The sequence below is a fragment of the Heptranchias perlo genome, chromosome 9 (assembly GCF_035084215.1).
Source record: "Heptranchias perlo isolate sHepPer1 chromosome 9, sHepPer1.hap1, whole genome shotgun sequence".
NCBI classification, from domain to species: Eukaryota; Metazoa; Chordata; class Chondrichthyes; order Hexanchiformes; family Hexanchidae; genus Heptranchias; species Heptranchias perlo.
In genome coordinates, this window is record NC_090333.1 from 26,829,145 (window position 1) to 26,853,988 (window position 24,844).

At 45.1% G+C, this 24,844-nt stretch overlaps 1 protein-coding gene and 1 long non-coding RNA gene across 5 annotated transcripts in view; one reads left to right on the forward strand and one right to left on the reverse strand.

Moving 5' to 3' along the window:
* LOC137325216 (uncharacterized) overlaps positions 1-19,498 on the forward strand; it is a 25,198-nt gene extending 5,700 nt beyond the window's left edge. Inside the window, exons 2-3 of one of the 2 annotated variants that reach the window (XR_010963844.1) lie at positions 4,451-4,856; positions 16,974-17,801. This is a non-coding gene — a long non-coding RNA (uncharacterized lncRNA). Of the gene's footprint in view, positions 1-4,450; positions 4,857-16,973; positions 17,802-18,832 lie in introns of those variants that run through there. The other variant, XR_010963845.1, reaches the window with a different exon arrangement.
* Positions 5,644-12,611, reverse strand: pars2 (prolyl-tRNA synthetase 2, mitochondrial). Of its 3 annotated transcripts, none has more exons than XM_067989681.1 (2): positions 12,575-12,611; positions 5,644-7,695 (listed from the first exon to the last, which is right to left on the reverse strand). In XM_067989681.1, exon 2 carries the CDS (start codon positions 7,669-7,671, stop codon positions 6,259-6,261), a length of 1,413 nt encoding a protein of 470 aa, XP_067845782.1. In that variant the 5' UTR covers positions 7,672-7,695; positions 12,575-12,611; the 3' UTR covers positions 5,644-6,258. The 3 variants fall into 3 exon arrangements, with proteins under 3 accessions (XP_067845782.1, XP_067845780.1, XP_067845781.1); XM_067989679.1 differs by lacking the exon at positions 12,575-12,611 and adding an exon at positions 8,415-8,574; XM_067989680.1 differs by lacking the exon at positions 12,575-12,611 and adding an exon at positions 8,158-8,574.
* Positions 19,499-24,844: the final 5,346 nt, after the last annotated feature.

Genomic DNA, 24,844 nt, shown 5'->3' on the forward strand with positions numbered 1-24,844 from the left:
TCAGATCAGCCATGATCTTATTGAATGGCGGAGCAGGCTCGAGGGGCCGATTGGCCTACTCCTGCTCCTATTTCTTATGTTCTTATGATCCCTCCGCAGCCGCAAGGGCAGCTCGCGGTGGTGCTGAGATTCTGTGTGTGTCGGAAAGACTGCACTGGGATCCTTCTCACCACCATCCAGACTACACCCTGGTGCTAATTGGTCAGTTCCGGTGACAAGACGTTCCACCAAATGGCAACGACCGTCCGGTCGGGGAACTGCCCGATCGGATCCACCCTCTCCTTTCCCTGCAGGGCCCCCAGAACGTTCCGTGTTGACCACTGTCTGACGGCCTAGTGATTGAAGGGGTTCCTTCTCAGGAACTTCTCTGCTTGGGACAGGTGGTGGGTTACGATCCAGCTGGGTGAGTCGTCCTGCATCTGCTCGGCCAGCGTGGCCAAACCCAGTCTTCTCAGTGTGGTGGATAGGTAGAAACGCAGCACGTAGTGACACTTGATGGTTGCGTACTAGGGCTCTACGTACATCTTGAGGCAGCCACACACAAAGGTGGCCATCAGGATCAGGGCGGCATTGGGGATGCCCTTCTCCCCTTGGTCTGGGAGCTTGTACATGGTGTCCCTGCAGACATGTTCAACCTTGGACCTCCAAATAAAGTGGAAGATAGCTCAGGTGAGTATGACAGCGGAGCAGCGGTGAATGGGCTAGACCATGACCACATAGAGCAACACCGCGAGCACCTCACACCTTATCATCGGGCTCCTGCCGGCCATGGAGAGGGAATGCCCCCCCCCCCCCAACCAAGCCTCTGTTTGACCTTGGCAATCCGCTCCTCCCAGTTCTTGGTGCAGGCCTGAGGCCCCCCAAACCAGATCCCCAGCACCTGTGGACCGACCGCTGGTTGGAACAAGAGACATTGATGTCATCCATGTACAGGGAGGCCTTAATCTGAGAAACTCCACTGCCTGGGATCGTCACCCCCCTGATACCTGTGGCCTTCTTGATGGATACGGCAAATGGCTCGATACGACATACGAACAAGACCTGAGAGGACAGCCCTGCCTGACTCCAGATCTGATCGGAAAGCTCTCCAACTCTCACCCGTTGATTAGGATGTCTGCGTAGAGCAGTCGGATCCAACGCGGATTCTTTCCCCAAATTCCATATTGGAGAGCACGTCCATCATGTACGTGTAGGATATTCTGTTGAAGGTCTTCTCCTGGTCCTGCACGTAGGCGATCATATCCCTGAGTAGTGCACGGCTATCAGAGATCTTCCTGCCGGTTACAATGCAGGTCTGTTCGGGGTGGATCACCAGCTCCAGAGCAAACTTGAACCCATTGGCGATGACCTTAGACAGAATCTTGTAGTCGACATTTAGGAAGGGAATGGGTCGCAAATTTCTGATTTCTTCCCTCTCTTCCTTTGGCTTGTAGATGAGGGTGATAATGCCTTTCCTCATGGACTCTGACATGCTGCCTGCCAGAAGCATGCCCCAATACACTTCCAGTAGGTCTGGTCCTTGGGAGACTGCCAGTCGGTAACACTCGGTTGTGGACAGCTCTTTCAGCTGGAAGACCAGGTGTCAGGCCTTCTTCACCGAGTTGATGGTCTTCTAGCCGCAGGTGATGTCTGTCTCGGTGTGTGTCCTGGGGAACAGGGATCCCCCCATCCTGACACCTGGGTATAAATCCAACCCAGGCTGATGGGGTGAAAGTCTTTTCTTTCTGGCAGCTGGGTTTAGGTAATTTCAACCCACCTTCTACTGGGTAAAGGCCACGGCATAAAATTGCTCACAGGCGATGAACCCACTTAGAAACAGCACAAGATTGACAAGCTGTGGGAATTGGAAATATTAATGCTGTTGTAAAGATAACACATTGTTGAGGTAGAGCAGAGGGAATATAAATCTGCATTTACTCTATGTTACACCTGACCTAGAAGTGTCTGATGCTGTCTGTTAGTTGGCAACACATATCTTATAATGTAGGAACAATCTTCCAAGTGGGGTAGGAGAAGCCAAAGCATCACAGACACTCTATGAAGCTGGATGATTTCATGCAGGGATGTCCAATCTTTTGTAGCAGTGTGCCTAATCCATTCACCTTAACCAGCAAGTGCGCTGCATTTTCACTGTTGTTTGGGACCCTATTCTTTGATTCTATCCATTTTTCTATGAAAGCTCCAAACCAGTGGCTTTCATCATGAGTAAGCATCACATCTGACTCCCAATCTCTTTTAAACAAAAGCAGAAAGTGCTGGAAATGCAGGTCAGGTCAGTTGGCATCCATATCGAAAAAAGACAAGTTAACATTAACAGTTGAAATCCTTCATCAGAACTGAAAACCAAAAGATAAGCATTTTACTGGGGTTGGGTTAAAAAAAAGGGATACAAAACACTACAACCACAGAGAAATTTTTAATGGGTTGAATGAGCTGGCTGCTTAAACCCAGTCTGCCCATATTCACGGGCACCCCCTCAACCTTGCCATCTTATGTGGCCTCTCTACTCCTTTGGTCTTGATCACTTTTATGTATGCAACCAGCGATATCCCCTACTCCCTCCCGACGTGTTGTCACTTCCCAAATCCGTGCCCATCCTTCCTGTAACTCCATGTTTGAATTTCTCTAATCAGGTTTCCGCCCCTGCCACAGCGCTGAAGTGATCCTAACCAAAGTCACGACATCCTCTATGTCTGTAACCGTGGTGCATTTTCTCTCCTCCTCGACCTCTCTGCAGCCTTTGACATGGATTACTACACCATCCTCCTCCAAAGCCTCTTCCCCATTGTCTAGCTCAGTGGGACTGGCCTCGCTGCATTCCACTCATACCTATCCAATCGTAGCCAGACCCCCCTCCTCTTCCACATCTACTTGCTGCCCCTTGACAACATCATCCAAAGGCATGGGGTCAGCTTCCACATGTACAATGATGACACCCAGTTCTACCTTTCCACCACCTCTCTACTTATATTGGAAACATTGAGATGATCAAAGGTACCATCTTCATCCAGAACCACAAATTCTGTACTCTTGCCACCGATTCCATCCACCTCTCTGCTACTTTCTCAAGAGAGCCAGACTGTTTCCAACATTGGCTTCCTACTCAACTCTGAACTGAGCTTCCAACCCCGCATCCTCTCCATCAGAGACTGCCTACTTCCACCTCTGCAACATTGCCTGCCTCGGCCCCTATCTCAACCTATCTGATGTTGAAACCCTCAGCCACGCCTTTGATACCATCTGACTCAACTATTCCAATGCTCTGCTGGCCAGCCTCCCATCCTCTACTCTCCATAAACTTCAGCTCATCAAAAACTCTGTTGCCTATATCTTATCCTCACCACGTGTCACTCACTCATTACTCTTGTCCTTGCTGACCTAAAATTCTTATGTTTAAATCCTTTCATGGCCTTGCCCCTATCTCTGTAACGTCTTTCAGCCTTTGCCCCCACCAAAATTCTCCATTCCCCTGACTGGCCTCTTGTGCAACTCCCTACCCCCTTTGCCCCAAGATTGGAAGCCATGCCTTCAACCGTCTGCGCTCTGGAATTCTCTCCATTAACTCCTCTATCTCCAAGACCCTCCCTAAAACTCACCTCTTTGACCAAGCTTTTGGTCATCCCTCCTAATATCTCCTTCTTTGGCTTGTCACCCATTTTTGTCTGATTACGTCGCTATGAAGCGCCTTGAGATTTTTTTTACATTAAAGGCACTTTATAGATGCAAGTTTTTGTTGTTAATAGCAAACCTTCAGATGTAAAAGTTTGTAGGTCATTCATATCATTAACATTCTCTATGATCAGTCCATCTGTTCTGTTTCCAATCCCACTAAAACTTTCAATTCCGGCAAAGGATTTCATATGAAACATTAACTTGTCTATTCCCTTTACGGATGCTAATTGAACTGCTGCGCGTTTCCAGCATTTTCTGTTTTTGTTTCAGATTTCCAGTATTTGCAATTTTCTTTTTCTTTATACTCTCCTAATTTAGTTTGCATTCTTTGGCAATCACATTTTCACCTCCATTTCTGTTGTTTCTACCTATCTGTCTCCTCTCTCATATGCTTCTTTTCACTTTCCATTTCTTACTCTTCTATTGTTGCCTCCCTCCCCTTGTGTAGCGACACACACTTCCCACGGCCTCTTCCCCCCCCCTCCAGTCAGGGTCTACATACCTGAAGCAGGTTCCGATTGGAGGGGGAGAGCAGCACCTGCTGGGAGCTGAACATCCACTGAAAGCCTGCAGCACTTTCTCTCATTGTTATTTTCATTCCAGATCAGCTGCTTCTGCCAGTGGGTTTTTCTTCAAGCAGGAGATGCGTGGTGGGCCATTTTGAAATCATTACGTGGATCAGATTCAGTCTGCTCCAACGAGGGAGTTAGGGTATCAGAGAGCTCTGATGGGTCGAATGACTTTCTCTCATGCTTGACTTTTTATATTCTTATTGCAGCGGGAGCTCCAAGAGATTGTACTACAGAACGATCGAATGTGGGTTCCTACAGTGAGTCACCACTCTCAGGCAAGTCATTGTGGAGTGGTACAGACAGTTTACCTCACCCCCAAGGACGGGATAAAATAGCCAGATACATTTCTAGCAATCTCTCAGCAGCCAGTTACACAGCCTCGTTGATAGAAGCAAAACACCAATCTCCTGCCTAGCATGCATAGACATACACCACAGTGTCTGGCATACAGCAAGATAATAATGCATCATAAAGGAAATTGCAGGAAGATTATGTTTTTTAGAACTATTGATATTATTTCCTAAGAGGTTGAGCCAAGATCTTATAAATGCAGTGATGCCTTGCAGCATCTGATGCTCTGAATGATGGAGAAGCAGCAAGTGACTGCAAAATGTAAGTTTTCTGGAATTTTTCATATTACCTTCTAGATTGAGAGATGACCTGTAAGACGTTCTATATTAGTTAGAAAATCTTCCATCCATTTGCATCGCTGATTGAAGAATGATGTAGAATTTAACATTCTCATTCTCGTGTTTAATTCCCTTCATGGCCTCGCCCCTCCCTATCTCTGTTACCTCCTCCAGGCCTACAAACCACCCCGCCCCCATCCCTCCGAACTCTACATTCATCTGATTCTGGCCTTTAGTGCATCTTCCCCTTCCTTAGCCTCACTAATGCCGGCTATGCCTTCAGTGTCTAGCCACATGCTCTTGAATTCCTTCCCTAAACCCCTCCACTTCTCCATCTCCCTCTGCTCCTGTAAGACCCTCCTTAAAAACCCATCTCTTTGACCAAGCTTTTGGCCATCCCTCCTAATGTCTTCCAGGAAAATTGGCCTACTTCTAACAATACATGCATTTAAGAGGAAGCTAGATAAGTACATGAGGGCGAAAGGTATAGAAGGGTATTCTGATAGGGTTAGATGAAGTAGAGTGGGAGGAGGCTCGTGTGGAGCATAAACACTGGCATAGACCAGTTGGGCTGAATGGGTCTGTTTCTGGGCTGTAAATTCTATGTCTATGTATGTAAATCTAGACCAACTTTCTTAAATTCTTCCTCACAGTTTTACTTGAACTAATTTCTCTGAATTCAGACATTATGTAATAATCTGTGTGGGTCTCCCATTCCACAGGAGGCACTGGAAATGTTTAGAAAATTATATTTTGTGGATGTAAAATGGGAAGCATGCAGATACAGTAGCCCCCTCATTGTAACACGTTAATATAGATTTGAAATAAACATCAGGCCACCAGAACAAGATCAGAACACTTAGAAACCGGCCAGTGATTATGGAAGTGTGATTGTTCCAACGAACACAGCAAAAACAATCCAACAACACCGCATGCTCCATGCATGATGCTTCTCATGCAGGATTTTTACAAATCACCAATATGCAGTAGTGTGTATAAGGTATACTTGGTACAGTTTGTAGTTTTTAATGTATTGACAGATGAATGGCTTTGGTCTAATAGTGATCACATTGTCTGCGATTCTATACTTTCCAATTTCAAGTTTTTTGCTATAATCGCCAAGGCAATACATTGATTACGTCTCTCTCACTAATTGTGAATCAGATAAAAACACTTTTGACTATTACTCTCTTTGACATACCATAGCTTAACACAATGTTTATAGATTCCCCACCAATAAGGGAAACTGTATAACTAAACCTGGTATATCATTATATACATGATTTTTTTTCTGTATACTTCCAAAAGACCCTGGTTTCAAGGGTCGAATATACCACGTTAAGGCATTTTCACCTGCATAGGAGACCCTAGAACAATGTCACATACTAAGCAATCTGCACATTCCTCAGAAAATCCAAGACACCTTCTTGAGTGAGAAACAATGTCTTTCCATTATTTTGGCAACTGACTTCAAAAACAGGTGGATCTTCCAAAATCCTCTTCCCTGCGATGACGACGTATGGGTAACCCAGACGGTTGGCATCTTTCAATCTCTTGCCTATGGTCAGGTGACTTCGGTCATCCAACAGTAACTCCCCGCGAAGCTGTGGGGCAGCGTCCATCAAAGTATCATACAGTGTCTCTGAGAGACCGGTAATCAGTTCCTCCTTACTGCCTTTCTTAGGTGAAATGATGCAAACCTGATAAGGGGCCAGGAGGCTTGGCCAGCGAATGTCATCCTCAGTTGACAAAATCTCTATGGATGCAGCTAGTATGCGTGTGACCCCAAGGCCAAAACAACCCATCTCTGCTACAATGGGCTTGTTCTCAGTATTGGAATATGAAGCACCGAAAATATATGAATACTTGGTCCCAAGATAAAACATGTGCCCCACCTCAATGCCTTTGCTTTCTATCAGCTTTCCATGACACTGTGGGCAGTTTGTTTCAACGTCCTTCATTGTTTCCACATTGGCAGCAAAATGGCAGTCAGAACACATTAAAAGGCGATCCTCCCCAATCTCTGCTGGCAGCTGGAATTCATGAGACATCTTTCCGCCAATGCTGCCTGTGTCCGCCTGCACCTTTACAAACTGCAATCCCAACCGGTCAAATATACGACTATAGGCATTAGAAACAAGGTTATATGTCTCCTTGGCGGCGCTTTCTGAGACATCAAATGTGTACATGTCCTTCATGTAGAACTCCCGTCCGCGGAGCAAACCAAAACGTGGCTTCGGCTCATCTCGGAACTTCCTTGTTACTTGGTACAGCATCAATGGTAGCTGTTTGTACGAGAGACTACCCTGCATGGCTATGAGCTCCGTCACAGCTTCCTCATGTGTAGGACTTAAACAGTACTCCATATTATGCCTGTCCTTCAGTCTGAATAGTTCTTTCCCCAGGAGGTCCCAACGTTCACTGATCTTCCACAGACTCGCAGAGGTGAGGCTAGGCATATTCAACTTCTGGCCTCCAATGGATTGCATTTCCTCATCAATTACACGGATAAGTTTCTCCATGGCTCGGACTGTATATGGCAAATAGTAAAAGCAGCCTGTATTGGCTGGTTGAATGAGGCCTGCCTGAAGCATCAGCCTCTGGCTCTTGCAGGTGAGCTCACTGGACCGGCCAGCCCCAACCATTCTGTCCTCGCGGATGTTCATGGGCTGAAAGAGGCGAGATAATAATTGACGCTTGGACCTACCATGGTGATAATGGGACCTGTGTAAATGCAAGAAGCCACAGAACAGGCTGTTGAACAGTCGTCTTGAATATGAATGGATTGCCATCTCCATTATGAGTCCAACAAATAGATAATTCTAGAAAGGAAAAAAAAAACAAAGTTAATGCCCATTCTGAGAAAACAGTACACTTCCAAAATCCACACACCTACTAAGGAAGGAACGTACAGTGCCCTGAATGTTTAGTAATTAATGGGGTTGCTGCATTACAGGTCGTATTATTTCATTTCCATGCTTATTAAGATGAGGGATGCCAGTGCTGGGGAATGCAAAGCTTTTCCACTTGTGGCATCCAGGGTCACCATTAAGCATCTAACTTCTAGTAAGCATTCCTAGGAGCATAACCAAGAGAAGGAACTGATCACATGAAACACTCCTGTCTACTTTACTGTAGGTCCAGCATACTTTGTCACTATAACCTCGAGTGGAATATATATTATCCTAGCAGATCTCCTATGGCATTGAAGTAGTTACATCCGCTGGGATTTTAAATTGGGTTGTGAGTTGGTTGCTATTGTATAGGCAGAGGATAATAATTACTGGCAGCAGTAATGCATGGGGTCTGGTCACTAGATGAGTCCTGCAGAAATCTGTATTCGGACCATTGCTTGTCAGTGATTTGGATGGAGGTGTTGGCGGGGGGGGGTACAATCCTACAGGTGTGGGTGGGAGTTAGGACTTTGAACAAAATAAACAGGCTGATTTAAATACAGTGGGGAAATGGGCCCAGATGTGGGCGATGTCCTTCAATAGGGATAAATGCAGCGTGATGTATTTCAGTCACAGCAATTCCAGACCTGTAGGGCGACCTGCTTAAAGCCGGAGAGGGACTCGGGACTCGGGACTCGAACACAGTCAGAGGCAGCAGGTCACCCTCGCCCTGTGAGCTAGGCCAGGCTGTGACGTGAAATGACCGCTCGTCCTGCGGGCCTGTTCCACTTGGCGGGCACACTGCGCACGCGCAGGACGCTGCAACGGACCGTCACTGGACTCAGAATGGACGAAATCGCGAATCTCGATACCGCGCGGCTCTCAGTCAGCGCAGGAATTGAAGCGGCGGAGGCTTCCCGTCTGTTATAATTTACAGTTCTTTAGTTTTATTTTCCAAGCGGAAATTCTGATGATTTTAAACGACACCCCTACTCCCACACACGTTACAGGATGAATTGTTGATATAAAAATTGCTATTTTGCTTTTCCTCAAGTATTTTTCCAGCATTTCTTTCTCCACTTACTGTCCTGGCATTGATTGATGCTGAGGAGGCACTTCCACAACAGCTTGATCAAGTGGTTATTCTTAAGCTATGAACTTAAATAATAGGTGTGAGCCGTTTTTTCCCTTTTGTAAAGTGTTCTGGGACATTTGTGTTAAAGGTGCAATGTAAATATAGATGTAAGTTGTTACTGTAGAGACAATTTTAGAAGTGAGTATATTCTACATCATGCAGATTTAGTGGATGAAAGGCATCCCCCCAGATCGTGAGTTGTGAGGAGGATGCAAAGAGGTTTCAAGACGATTTAGACAAGTTGAGTGAGTGGGCAAATACATGGCAGATGCAGTATAATGTGGATAAATGTGAAGTTATCCACTTCAGAAGGAAAACAGAAAGGCAGAGTATTATTTAAATGGTGATACATTGGGAAATGTTGATGTTCAAAGGGACCTGGGTGTCCTTGTACACCAGTCGCTGAAAGCAAACATGCAGGTGCAGCAAGCAGTTAGGAAGACAAATGGTATGTTGGCCTTCATTGCAAGAGGATTTGAGTACAGGAACAAGGATGTCTTACTACAGTTATACAGGGCCTGGTGAGACCACACCTGGAGTATTGTGTGCCGTTTTAGTCTCCTTACCTAAGAAAGGATATACTTGCTATAGAGGGAGCGCAGCGAAGGTTCACCAGACTGATCCCTGCGATGGCAGGACTGTCGTATGAGGAGAGATTGGGTCGACTCGGCCTGTATTCACTCGAGTTTAGAAGAATGAGAGGGGATCTCATTGAAACATATAAAATTCTGACAGGGCTAGACAGACTGGATGCAGGGAGGATGTTTCCCCTGGCTGGGGGGTGTCCAGAACGAGGGGTCAGAGTCTCAGGATACGGGGTAGGACGTTTAGGACTGAGATGAGGAGAAATTTCTTCACTCAGAGGGTGGTGAACCTGTGGAATTCTCCACCACAGAAGGCTGTGGAGGCCAAGTCACTGAATATATTTAAGAAGGAGATAGATAGATTTCTAGACATAAAAGGCAACAAGGGGTATGAGGAGAGAGCGGGAATATGGTATTGAGGTAGAGGATCAGCCATGATCATATTGAATGGCGGAGCAGGCTCGAAGGGTCGAATGGCCTACTCCTGCTCCTATTTTCTATGTTTCTATCCCATGCCAGAAAGTTTTGATTTACTCAGCGCTTTTTCAAGCATTTTGGAGTAGACTTTTTATACATATGTAAATATTTTATGATCTGTATACTACTTGAGCTATAGATAAACAAAAATACAATTAAAACACAAAATAGACACCTCATGGTTTACATGATCATGATAATTATAGATGCAAAACATTATTTGACCCATCTTGTTTCACCCGTCCAGAGAGATCCTAATGCTCCGCCCAATGAATGAATGCCCATTCGGGAGGAGTCATAGTAGACACGACATTAAATATGTCCAACCAATGCAGAGCAGTAATCATTCTCTGCATTGGTTGAACATATTTAATGTCGTGTCTACTATGATTCCTCCCGAATGGGCATTCATTTGTTTGTAATTGTAATGGAGGAGGAGCAGTACAAATGGAGGAAAACAGAGTGAGGCTGCGTATTTGCAGGTTGTGCCTTATGAGATATTACTCCCCCAAAAAGTTTACAGGCCACACAGATTTCATGAAGATCTCAGTGAGGGGCTCTGCATCAGAACAGTGTGCTTTACTAAAGAGGCAATAGGGGAGCGGTGCCAGCTATTACATGATGATCTGTGGTCAAGATGATCAGCCCAGACAGCTCTGCCTGAGGTTGTGAAATTGGTGACCATACTCAATTATTTTGCTACCAGTATATTTTTTAGCAGCCACGGGGGCTCTGTGTAACCCAGGTTGCCAGCTGGGCTTGCATTTGTCAGATAACAGTCACGGTTTTTAGGAGAGCTGGAGAATCCCTCCAATTTAAATGACAGCAAGGCAGCAATGTCCAGTTTTATCGTGTTGCTGGTTTCAGCAAAGTGCAGGATGCAATAAATGGCACACATACAACATTAAACTTAACCCCCCTCCCCATCACCCTCAACTTTCTTAATAGAAAGGGGCGTCACTTAATGAATGTCCCGATTGTGTGTTTGACCACAAGCAAAGAATTCTTCATCTCAATGTCTGATTTCCTGGAAGTTGCTATGATTAATTCACCCTCAGTAATTCTGAGCTCTTAAGGAATATAGTCAAGTGAACTAATGACTTGTGAGCGACATTGTTGCCATGTATAAGGACCCTTCAAAGAGTTGCAAGAACAGCAACTGAACAGTGCTACAATAAGGCAAATGCCTCTAACTGAGTTGTCACAGGATTCTCAAAAGGGTGATTTTGTTGCTCTGAATTCCCTCCCTAAAGCCCCTAAAAACCTCCTTCTTCGCCTTGAAATTTCTCTTCAATACCCACCTCTGTGACCGAGATTTTGGTTATTCCTCCTAACATCTCCTGAGGATTGGCATCCATTTTTTTTTCTGAGTATGCCTCTGTGAAGTGTCTTGGAACGTTTTTCTACATCGAATGCACTATATAAATGCAAGTTGTCATTGATGATAGATCAGGAGAGGTTCTGCAATATGCTCCAGAGCATGTAGCCCACATAGCTTACTTTGCTGTGCCCTACAAAACTTTGCAGCCCATAAAGGCCTTGGACATAGAATTTGCTGGGGAGGTGGCCTTAGCTATTTTAGAGACAGAAGAACATGGAGTGGAGAATCAGGAGGATGGTCACTCAGAGGACTTCTCAAAGCTGCAAGGGGCATCAGAACTCAACTTATCAATGAAGTGTTCTCACCTGTTTAACAGTCTCCCTTTGGCACCACTGCCATTACTCATTCTCCGCTTTCACATAAATTACAAATCCTCTGGTGGGAAGATGCCATTTAATCATTCACTCCGCACTCCGCACTCCTCTGGCTCCTCGTGCTCTGTGAATCAACCAATGCTACATTCTCGTTTACACTAATTCCCCAGGTGACAATATTTGAGCTTGTGTGTGAGAGTGAGAAAGGCAGGGACTGGGGCAGAAGAAAATGGGGAAGATTTTGATCCAGGTCCTCATCATCCTCTTCCCATGGCAACTAACTAAGTCTGCACCCACTAACCTGTTGCCTGCACTGCCCCACCAATCTCACCATCTTTCACTGCATGAGCAGAGTGCCTTCCTACCAGCATTATGGCCTGCTCCTCTAGGGGGTCATATCTCAGATGTCAAGGCTGTCCCTGCTGGTGATCTATCTTCCACGGACATTGTGGGCATGTTTCTCCTGCAACCGGATGGAATGAATTAGCTGAAAGTGAGCATATGGGGGATATTTCCAAGGTGGCGTCAGACAGCTGATGTAATAGATCAGTTGGTATCACCTTGTTAAACCGGAGCAAGGGATTTAAAGCTTCTGCACACAAGTAATTCCTGTTAGGGGAGATGGAAATACATTGTGTAAGATACAAATATACGAAAACAATGAACAGAAAAAGACCAGGTGGTTCATTGAGTCTGTTCCATTCTGCCCTTTTGCAACTAAGCACCATGACCTCAATGCTCCCGACTCATCAGCAGCAATCTCCTGGGAGAGGCAAAAAAGCATATACATAAATCCCTGGGCCAATTCAGGGAATAAAGAATTCTGGGAAATTCCTCTCCAACTCCAAAGGCGATTGAAAAAGAGTTCTAGAAGATAACAATGAGCACAAAGTGCATCGCCCAACATTCCACCTACTTTTGTACTCAGCAATATTGGCTCCCTCCAGGAACTCGCCCAGCTCCCTTTGAATGTTTGCAGTGAATCTGCATCCACTGCTTGGGCCAGCAACATATCCTAAAGGTCAATGGCCATCTGGGAAAAGAAAAACATCTTGACATCTAACCAAGTTCTATGCTTACTTAACATACGCATGTCAGCTCATTCTCCCTAATTTATCTAATTCAAATAATCTGTCCACATGGACACAGTCTAGTCCTTTCATCAATTTAAATACTTCAAATGAGTCTCCCAGAAGTCGACGCTTTTCTAGAGTAAAAAGACCCAGCTTCCAGAGCCTATCCTAATAACCCCCTCTCAGTCAAGGTGAGGGCCTCGTACAGAGTATCCCTAAGGATTCCTCTAGCAACTTTTCTATAATTGACGTCAAGCTAATGGACCTATAATTTCACCGTTCTGACTTGATGCTCTTTAGGAGTGATCCCAGACACCAGTGAGCTATTAAATATATGAGCAAGGGGCTCACTTAGCACAGCCCCCATTTCTTTGACCAACCTTGGGTAAATGCCGTCTGGACCCGCAGCTTGATTCAATTTGAGATCCCTTATTATCTCCAGGATTAGATTTTCATCTACTTTAACTTTCACATTAATGATGCAAAGTAGCCATTTAAAAACTGCACCACGTCCTTGGAGTCAAAGTGAATCTACCCTGAGGAATCTTTCAACGGCCCTGTGCAATTTTTTATCGCCCTTTGAATCCTAACATAACTAAAAAAGATTTTATTACTGTTGCTGCAATTATCCACAAATACCTTTCTACTGACCTTTTGGCCGCTTTGATAGCAGCTTTTGTTACCTTAAGCTGATTACGATATCTATCCCTAGTTTCATGAGAGTTATTTTCTTTAATCTGTAAAAGTATTTCTGCTTAAATTAGATTAGTCCTTGGACATGACCAGTTAGCCACTTTGGCTTTGTTTCACCATGTATTGGAAGGAGGCAGAAAAGATACAGAGTTAGGGAGCTCCTTAACCACAGAGTGGTGTGGTTGCTTGTGCGCCTATTAATTTTAGAGGGTGACAAGTATGTTGATGCCCATGGTACCCAAGGAAGAAAAGGCAGAATGGTTGATGTGTTACCTTGCCTGCCCCCATCAGATTATTCAACTTTTTTCTAGCATTGATCTGCAGTTTAGAGAGAGGTGGCAATCAGTGCTGCTGCCATCTCTCTCCAAATGGGCACCCAGAAGTCTTTGTCTGTAGATCAGCCTTATTAAAATTTTGTGTTCTTCTTTTCTGCCTCCATCCAATAATTTGCTCCCTTCTTTGGCTGCCTGTGCCCATTTCTCCACTTGAAGGAGCTCATGGACTATTTTGTCACTAAGATTGAGAGTATCCGTTCAGCTGCGTCTGCCGCTTCCCTCCCTTCCTCTAGCCCACCAAGTAAAACTTCCCGAGGTCCCCCCTGCCCTAGCCCTGAACTCGCATCTTTCTCTAATTTCTCTCCTATCTCCCCTCATGCCCTCTCCGAATGCATCTTGACCACGAGACCCACCTCCCACTACCTCGACCCTATTCCCAACAAACTGCTGACCACCCAACTTCCCTTCCTGGCCCCTATGTTAGCTGATATTGTTAACGGTTCCTTCTCCTCAGGTACTGTCCCCCTCCCCTTCAAATCTGCCGTCAACACCCCCCTCCTCAAAAAAAAATCCTTGACCCCTCTGTCCTTGCAAACTACCGCCCCATCTCTAACCTTCCTTTCCTCTCCAAAATTCTTGAACGTGTTGTCACCTCCCAAATCCGTGCCCATCTTTCCCGCAACTCCATGTTTAAATCCCTACAATCAGGTTTCCTTCCCTTCCACAGTAGTGAAATGGCCCTTATCAAAGTCACAACTGACATGCTATGTGACTGTGATGATGGTAAACTATCCCTCCTCATCCTCTCAACCTGTCTGCAGCCTTTAACACAGTTGACCACACCATCCTCCTCCAACACCTCTCCTCCATCATCCAGCTGGGTGGACTGCGCTCGCCTGGTTCCATTCTTATCTTTCCAGTCGTAGCCAGAGCTCCTGCACCTCTACCTCTGGAGTCCCTTCAAGGGTCTATCCTTGGCCCCCTCCTATTTTTCATCTACATGCTGCCCCTTGGTGACATCAACATCAGGTTCCACATGTACACCGACGACACCCAGCTGTACCTCATCGCCACCTCCCTCGACCCCTCCACTGTTTCTGATTTGTCACATTGCTTGTCTGACTGGATGAGCAAAAATTTCCTCCAACTAAATATTGGGAAGACCGAAGCCATTGTCTTCAGTCCCCGCCGCAAACTCCATTCCCTGGTCGCTGACTCCACCCCTCTCCCTGGCCACTGTCTGAGGCTGAACCAGACCGCCCGCAACCGTGGCGTCCTATTTGACATTGAAATGAGCTTCCGACCACATATCCGCTCCATCACCAAGACTGCCTACTTCCACCTCCGTAACATCACCCATCTCCGCCCTTGCCTCAGCTCATCTGCTGCTGAAACCCTCATCCATGCCTTTGTTACCTCTAGACCTGGCTATTCAGTCTCTCCTGGTCAGCCTCTCATCTGCCACCCTCCATAAACTTAAGCTCATCCAAAACTCTGCTGTCCGTATCCTAACTCACACCAAGTCCCGTTCACCCGTCACCCCGTGCTCACTGATCTACGTTGGCTCTCGGTCCGGCAACGCCTCGATTTTAACATTCTCATCCTTCTTTTCAAATCCCTCCATGGTCTCGCCACTCCCTGTCTTGGTAACCTCCTCCAGCCCTACAACCCTCCAAGATCTCTGCGCTCCTCCAATTCTGGCCTTTTGCACATCCCTGCTTTTAATCGCTCCACCGTGCCTTCAGCTGCCTAGGCCCTAAGCTCTGGAAATCCCTCCCTAAACCTCTCCGTGTCTCTACCTCTCTCCTCCTTTAAGACGCTCCTTAAAACCTACCTCTTTGACCAAGCTTTTGGTCACCTGTCCTAATGCATCCTTATGCGGCTCAGTGTCAAATTTTGTTTGATATTCACTCCTGTGAAGCGCCTTGGGATGTTTTACTTTGTTAAAGGTGCTATAGAAATGCAAGTTGTTGAAGATATGCTTTAAAAGTGCCTCAAAATCTCACAAGCCATTTATCACAGCCACTTGACAGTCTACTCAGTCCTTCAAACTGTTCAATACTTACCTGCCGTACCTCCAACCCGTCGCTGCAAATCGTCAGCCATTCTAGGCCTTTTAAAAGCTACAACTGACAATTTCCAAACCCCCAGCGTAGTACTCTCATCGAACAGGAATGTCGCATTGAGCCAACACCAATAGATATTTAAAACCAGCTGAATCTGCAATGTACGACAGGGTCAGCAATGGAGAGGATCATTGGGCGGTGTCAGCTACTCAGCAGTGCAATATCGGAGCAAATGTGGAATTTTAGACCTTCTGGGGGGTAATTTTGACTTTGTGCGATAGTGTAAAACGGGTGATAGCGTATTTGCAGCCCGTTGAAGTCAATGGAAATAAAAATCTTAAGAGATGCAAAACAGCTACCGATTCGCTATCAACCGTTTTACACTATCGCACAAAGTCAAAATGACCACCTATTATATATCTAAGCGGTACTCTGTAAGGAGTTGATAATTTTTTCACTCGGGGGTCATTGTCAGAGAATAAGGTTATGTCGAAATTCAGGGAGCATAGCATTGTCTTTATTGACCTATTCGGTATATAGAAACTGTAGACTTATTAAAAGATTAAAGCATTTCTAATCAATCAACAAAAGTCAAATCAAGTCCTTCAAAGTGACTCGACCACATTTGCTTACAGGTGAAACATATTAATTGAACCACGCATGTGTTATAATGTGACTTCTAAAGAAAATTGATGCTTTGGAGAGAAACCATCATCATGTTCCCACAGCTGAAATATGAGGAGAGGCTGACAAATATGGGCTAGTTCTCAAATGAATGTAATACATTAATGCCTTGGGTAATATAGATAAAATCAAGCTATTCCCTTAGGCTTGATTCTAGGCTTAGAGAACACACATAAAATTAACATAATACAAGTTTCTTTTTTGACTATTACACAAAAGCCCTAATTTTTAGAGGCACTGATGACTGATTTTGACTGTCTAAAGTTGACCAAATTGCAGGGATTGAAAGCCATCACTTGCCATACCTAATTTATTTAAATAAGGTCCGCTGTCAAATTTCTCAAATGCCCACAACGCAGACCTTGTTCATTAAAAACTGGAAGTTTCTCTAAGAAACGGTCCTGGCCTACTTTAGAGAATTTCCTTAAAAGGGTTTGAATTTGCCTACAGATTGCTGATTTTATTCAGTTTTGCTGCATTTACTTTGTTGTGGAAGCCTCCATCTTTGTTCCTTTTTGTTGTAGACTTCATTTTACCAGGTAAAGTCTGCAGTCTTGGTCATTATTTCATAAAGTGCAGGAAGAACAAGCTGGGAATCCATTTGAGTGTTCCAATTGGGCTGCATGACCTAGATGAGGAGGTTGAATTTGAGGGCACACTATTTTCAAGTACAAAGGCACCTTAAGGGATGGTTGCACTCTCAGTGATACCCCACACCAATCGTACTGGGGATGTCAGAGGAGACCTGTCTGCAGCGCTTCTGCTGCACCAGAAAGGTAGTAACAACTGTGCTACCTGCTGCAGGCTGATCTGAAGACTACATGCTCCACGGGCTGTTCCCAGGGACGCACACCGAGACAGACATCAACTGCTGCTGGAAGACCATCAACTCGGTGAAAGACGCCCTTTGGTCTGCCCGAAACCTGCTGTTCTTCCAGTGCAAGGAGCTGTCCTCGACTGAGTGTTGCAGACTGGCACGTTCCAATGTCCAGGACTACGTGCTCAGGGACGCACTGAGGCTGGATGCAGCCACTGCAAAGGCTCTGTGGGAAAAGGCAACCGTTTAGAGCCCTCCTGCCATTGTATACCGATGGGCTGCAATCAGGGAAAAACCCCCTCGGGCAGAATGTAAAATTCAAATTGATGTAATGTACCTGTAATGAATCTGTAATCAATAATCTGTATTGAGTGTAATGCAATGAGGCACCCTAGACTGTCATGAACTGTAATTATGTACAATGTGTTCATTGAACTGTACTTGATGTAACCTGCAAATTGCATAATCTGTATTGTGTATATTTGGAATGTGATATGACAACTGTATTGTATGTATTGCTGCAAATTTTATGAATAAAGTGTATTTTTGGAAAAAAAAAATCTGAAGACTACATTCACTGCAGTCCCTGTGACAATGGCATTAAGTGTTGAGCTACAGGATCCTCCCAGCCCACTGCAGGAGGCAGCAGTCAAATCAGACAACCTGCTATTCACGCATGCATAATTTATTTTGGACAGGGAGAAATATCTTCATAACTTTCCCAGCGGAAAGGACCCAGAAACTGGAGAGGACAAAGAACTTTTTTCTAGATGACAGGGTTTCCAAGAGTACAGAGTATCATAGATGAAACCCAAGTAGTTATTAGGGCTCCACATGTGAACTCCAACATTTATATGGACAGAAAGAGGTTCCTATGATAAATGCAAGTGGTCTAATACCTATACTTCCACATGGTGGCCCCATAGAGCATGCTTGTCCTAAACCTAACACTTGAGAAATACTCCACAAATCAGAGGAGCATCTGTGCTAGAATGCTGTGAGGTACTGCAACCCTGTTGGGATAGTCATGGCATTGAACCTTTGGATGCAGGGTCTTATGATGTTCCCGCAATTGCTGGAGCCACATCTGATGATGCAGTGACTGCCAATACTTGCCTGCTCTCGAGCACTTCCTCACTCTTTTAAGGGGCCTTGCTGGAGCTGGAACTTGTGGCATCTTCTTGAGAGGAGGCTAGCTATTTAGATCTTTCTACTCATGTTGAGTCTCCCAGCTGGATTCCCCCACAAACTGTATGAGAGCAGTCTGTAGGGTATCTCTGATATGGGTAAATCCTGCTGTCACAGCTGTTTCCAAATGATCACCCAGTAAGTGAAATCTAGCAGTGACAACCTTTCGTCATTGATTGTCTCAGCGGTGTCAGTTACAGTGTTCCTGAACATTGCCAATCACCACTCCTGCCATACGAAACTAGTAATGGTGGTTTTAGTTATTGTTAAAGTTACTTTGTATACAGGTCGTTATCAATCTGATGTGGCGTCAGGTGCTATTAAAGGTACTCTGCTTTGTACGTGACACTCACTAACTCTCACCCTCTCTCTCTGCAGTACAAGACAATGCACAACAGCAGGGAGAGGACTAAGACCAGGGGAGGTTCCACCCAACCTCACGGTGCTGTCTGAGCTGGAGCAATGAACGTTCAAGATCAATGGTTCTGCAAGATCCATATTGTAAGGAGCCACCAGAGCAATCAAGGCACCTGACTCTTTGCTTCAAAATGCCAGTGATATGCTCTGTGATGTTCCTGGTGGTCCCATGGCTCTCATTGTACCTGTGTTGCACAGGTGTGGTGGGACTGCGGAGGAGTGTTATCAGCCATGTGTGGACGGGGACATCCCTTGTCTCCTAGCAGTCATTCACTGACATTCCTGGATAGGTGGAAAAGTGGGGGGATGGATGAGAGTCTCAAAATGAAGGCGTCGTGGCAGCTTCCAGTGAAACTGGCAAAGACTTGTATTATCCTTCTGTGGTGATCACACACCAGTTGAACATTGATGGAGTGGAAGCCCTCGCTGTTGTCATGAGCTGTTGACTCCCTTTCTAATGCCCTGGTAGTTACATGAGTGCAGTCAGTTAAGCCCTGAATACGGGGAAGCTGGCCACTGCTGCAAATCTCAGAGCTCTCTCATTCTGACAGTTGGTGTCCATCAGGAAGGTAATGTATAAACAGGACTGCAGTGTTTCCATGATTATTACAGTGCTCCTATTCACTTCACCAGCTGTTTAGTGGCAATCTGTAAAAGATCTTGGCCCTGATTTTAACCCAATCCACCCAATAGGAACAGGGCAGATGAGTGGTTAAAATCAGGAAAATCGACATACCACCTTGTTTCCACCGGAAACTTGCCGACCTCCATTTTGACTCTGCAGCTGACAAGTAGGGCACTGATGACCTGTTTTATGCAGCTGTGCACTGCAGACCTGGGAGATGTGGGTGATGTTCCCTGTCATAGCCTGGAAGGAATCTGTGGCAAGAAAGCTAAGGGTGTTGGTGACTTTGACAGCTACTGGCAAAGCATGGCTCCCTGGTGCAACAGGCTGCATGGGTCAGCGACAGCCTGCCTAATGATTGCTCCTCAGAAATATCCAAGAACGTAACTCAGCCTATAGACCCTCTAGCCTGGATAAGACCTTCTCTGAGAAGCTCCCGTCACATGCCATCTTCTAACAGGCCCAGCTGCAGAACGTCCTTGTTCTTCTTGCTAAGCAATGAGTGCTTAACGAGGGTAGATAAGGGTGGAAAAAATTAGAAAGAAACAAACTGGAAGCTCAGAAGTGACTTGGAAATGCACAACTCACAATGTCACACAGATCCCAATGACCTGAGTGCCCCTTTAAATGCAGCTTCCTGTGAAGACAACGCCGCTAAGTTTTACTCAACAGATTGGCCACTGGGCGGGACCTTTAATATCATCAGCCCCCTATTTGAATGTATTCATGAGGCACTGCCTCTTTCCAGTGGGTGCATTTCCAACCTCAGTCAGCTGCAGAGTCAAAATGGAGGTTGGCAAGTATTCGGTGGGAACAAGGTGGTAATTCGATTTTCCTGATTTTAACCACTCACCTGCCCTGTTCCTGTCGGGTGGATTGGGTTAAAATCAGGGCCAAGATCTTTTACAGATTGCCACTAAAACAGCTGGTGAAGTGAATAGGAACACTGCAATAATCATGGAAACACTGCAGTCCTGTTTATAGTTGAATTTATTTGTGTTTTGTTGTGTGTGCTAATACATTACTCATGTTATTGATATTTTTTAATCACGCTGCACGTGACTTGCTGCTGTCACAGAACAACTACTATGTTGGCACTTTCAGCTGTATGATCTGCATTCAAGTTTTACTGAGAAAGAAATTTATATAGCGGCTTTCATGACCTCAGGATGTCCCAAAGTGCTTTACAACCAATACTTTTCAAATACTTTTGAAGTGTAGTCACTGTTGTAATGTAGGAAACATGGAAGCCAATTTGCGCACAGCAAGGTCCCTCAAACAGCAATGAGACGACCAGAAAAATCTGTGTTTTTTGAGTGATGTTGGTTGAGGGATAAAAACTGGCCAGGACACCAGGGAGAACTTCCCTGCTCTTCTTCGAAATAGTGCCATGGGATATTTTACATCTACCTGAGAGGGCAGACGGGGCCTTGGTTTAATGTTTCATCTGTTTGAGGGGCATTCATTGGATGATGCACTGAAGCGCAAGGGGAGGAACAGAAGGCTCCTCACCGGAGTGCAAGGTCACCTTCATCCACAATTGGTGAGGCCGGGGATTCTAATCGCTGGGGCACAGCTTTTGAAAAGAAATGCTTAAGTACAAAAGATTGTTGGAATTTTTGAAGGAACTATCTTCCAGCTTCCAACACATGGCAGAAAGGGTGGAGGAGTCCAACTCTCGCATGCATGGAGAGCTATTGCAATGATTCTAGAGTATGCAGTCCAACTGGAGCAGCGGGGCAGATCCAGCACAGCCTGTTGTGCCTGGGTAAACTAATTGGGATGTGAAATTGGTGTTCTTTTGTGGGAAAATTGTTGCTTCATTGTGATAACAAAAAAATGCATGTAAACAGATGTTCTTCATTGAAGAAATTGAAAACAAATTTGTAATTGACTTGAAATAGCAGAGGAATGCAGGAATAACCATTAATTAAATTGACAAGAGTTAAGTACAAATGGCTGTCCAGGTCATTCTTCATCTGTCTAGGTGGATTTGTGTAATTGATTACATTGTGGTTTATCTCCTTTAGCCTCTCATGAGCTTTCTCAATAAGATTGTCTGCAAATACAACAAAGAAATTCACACTTATTGGTGAATGTTTACACATTTCATCCAACCCGGATACCAGGCGGGAAATGTTAAATACAACCAGCTTTATTTTATATCACAAATTAGTTATCAAAATACTGTACCCAGATGTGGATGTAACAATACCATTTTTGGGTGCCTCAATGTTTTTATAGTGCCCATGATCTCAGTCAATTCGGATTGACCAGTTGGGTTCTCTAACAGTGTACCCACCACACAGAGGAGGATAAGGACCTTCATTTTCTACACTGCCTGTTGACACAAGAACATCGTGTTAGGAGTGATTGTCTGATCCACATGGACCCAATTATCCTCCTCTTGTCCCTTCGGGTCCTTCAATATAACCTTTAATATTGTAGGTTCCAGTGTTTCTATGACTACAAAGGGATTTCTTCATTTTGGGTACAATGTGACAGATTGCTATACCATTTTAACATTATTTTATTTCCAGTGAAATGCTGCATGAACTTAAGTTCTACTCCATCAGCAGCTCTTTCCAGTTGGTGGGCAATCCACTCATTAATTTTCTTGATGGACTTCTCCGGATTAATTGATTACTCAGTTTGATCAACTACTCCTTCCACAGCATCTGACAACCTCTCATACATGAGGTGTTTTGGGGGTCTCATACTTCGCCCTGTCATTACTCCGTGGGGACTCAACCCTGTAGCGGAGGAAGGAGTGGACCTTATGGCCATCAAGGCTAATGACATCCCAATCCTTACCATTTATTGCCACAAATTTCCTAAGTATACAATTTTCTCTCTCCACTAACCCGGATGATTGGGGTAGGGGATATTGAACCTCTGTTTTACGTATAACCTCTGCAGTAAAGTGGGGGCCTCAGTCAGAATCAATCTCCTTCGGCAAGTCCCATCAGGCCAAGGTCCTAGCCATTGTTAATGCTGAATTATCCAGTGCCGAGAGAGCTTTTACCCATTTTGAAAAGGGGCCAACTAGAGTCAAAATGTATTTCTTTTCCCTCGCAGTCATGGATAAAGGCCCTTCCAGTTAATTTGTAATAAGCACCACGGTCCCTCTTTTGGGTCACTGCGGGAGCCTTTTGTTTGGTGGTGGTTGAGTTTACCTGAGTGCAAACGAGACACCTATTACAGTGAGCCATTGCATCTTTCAGCATTCCTGGCCACCAGTCTAATTCGCTGAGCCAGTGCATGGTCTCTGTTACTCCTGGGTGTCTTGCCGTTGAGGAATGATCCACCAAATATAATAACATGATTCTCTGCTGCTCAGGAACAACCCATTTTTTAAATCCCTCTTTTAGCACAGATGAGGGTTCTGAACAGAACACTATCTCTTTCAATTTATTCAGGTGTAGCCAAAATTCAGGAGGACACAGATCTGGATCATTAGTTTCCAAAGATTTGTTAAGTGGTCGAATCATTCCGTCCTCTTCTTGTAATGCAGAAATGCATGGTAGTCATTGCGTACCACCACTCATATCTTGCCAGTTCTTATGTGTACGTGTTGTTGGGGTGGCCATCAATATAGAAGAGGGCACTTTCCATAGTTCCTCATCCTCCCCCACCTTGGGTGCCGGAACCTGCAAGGCAGTCCGCATGATAATTACCTACCTTGACAGACCCAGGGGTCCAAGAATGCCCCTTACTCTTTTTTATACTAATAGGAAATGGAGCAGTATTTCCCTGTAATTAAATGTATCGGAATAGTGGGGCATAGCGGACAGACTAACCATCAGAGGAAGTGAAATCAGTAGTCAACCAAACAAGGAGAAACTTTTATGAATTTCATAAAAACGAAGAATTAATACAAAGGCGAACACCACAACTGGAGTGCCATTCAGGCCATAGAAAATGATCAACAGCAGTGACTACAGCTGCAACTGAGCACAGTGAGTGTCTATAGCAACTTGGAATTCAGTCAGGGCAGAGTTGGGTAGGACAAATACTATTCCTATTCTTGAATATCGCACTCCTTCAGTGTAAAATGATGTTTCATAAGTATGTACGAGGAAGGGTCATTGGGTTCCTTCCTTCCATGGGATAAAAAGCACTGTGGGTAAATGGGTCTGCAGGGAGAAGGTGTCACACTGATGAGATGGTGATGTTTCCAATAATGCAGCTGTAGTAAATAGAGCAGTTGGTTTTGTTGAAACAAGTTGAATGTCTCGGTCCTGGAGCAAAAGAGCCCAAGAGACTGGTTTGATATTCACAAACAACAATAACAACAGCTTGCATTTATATAGCGCCTTTAGCATTTATATAGCATCCCAAGGCGCTCTACAGGAGTGTTAGCCCTCAAAATTTTGGAATCAAGCCACATAAGGAGAAATTTGGACAGGTGACCAACAGTGGTAGGTTTTAAGGAGCATCTTAAAGAAGAAGAGAGGTAGCGAGGCAGAAGGGTTAGGGACGGAATTCCAGAGCTTAGGGCCTAGGCAGCTGAAGACACAACCGCCAACGGCGAAGTGATGAAAATCGGGGATGCGCAAGAGGCCAGAATTGGAGGAGCGCAGAGATCTCAGAGGGTTGTACAGCTGGAGGAGATTACAGAGACAGCGAGGCCTTGGAGGCCCTGGTGCAAGCAGTGGAGAGGAGGAGGAACATCTTCTTTCCCCGAAGGGCAGGAAGCCCTCCAGGCATCTACTCCGCGTCAGTAGGAAGAAATTACAGAGCATTTCAATAGTAGGAGCATTGCATCCAGGTCATGGCTACAATGCCGGAAGAAATTAAATGATCTAACTAGAGTTATGTAGATAGGAACATTCTTTGCTCACAGCTGCACCACTTAGAGCCTCATTAATCACAAGGCACACAGCATTCATTAGACTCCCCTCCCCTTCACTTCTCTTCACACTCCTACAATCACTGCACCACACTTCACTAAACCTCTTCAACCCCATATAACACACTCATCACTATTACAACTCTCATTTACCCACAACTCACATCTCACACACTGACTATCAGCTATTATACTATGACAGCCACATTCTCCATACACCTCACAAGACTCACTAACACACTCCTTTCTTGGAGTAGAAGGTTGCACACGGATCCATATAACAGGCTGGTACCAGAGGTGGAAGAGGCCCTCTGCATACCCTCTCCCCCCTCGAAGAAAGCGTACTTGCCATCAAGGATAGGGGCAGAGCCGAGGCCGTGGTGACTGGCAATGCAGAAAGAGATGTTGTGTAGGGTTTCTTCATACCTAATCCTCTTCACCCCTTCCACCCCACACACATGCTGCATGACAAGCTGCAGATGCTTTCATCACCCAT

What these genes read in the sequence shown, in the direction of transcription:
- pars2 (XM_067989681.1), bottom strand. Translation starts at nt 7,671, where the DNA reads ATGGAGATGGCAATCCATTCATATTCAAGACGACTGTTCAACAGCCTG.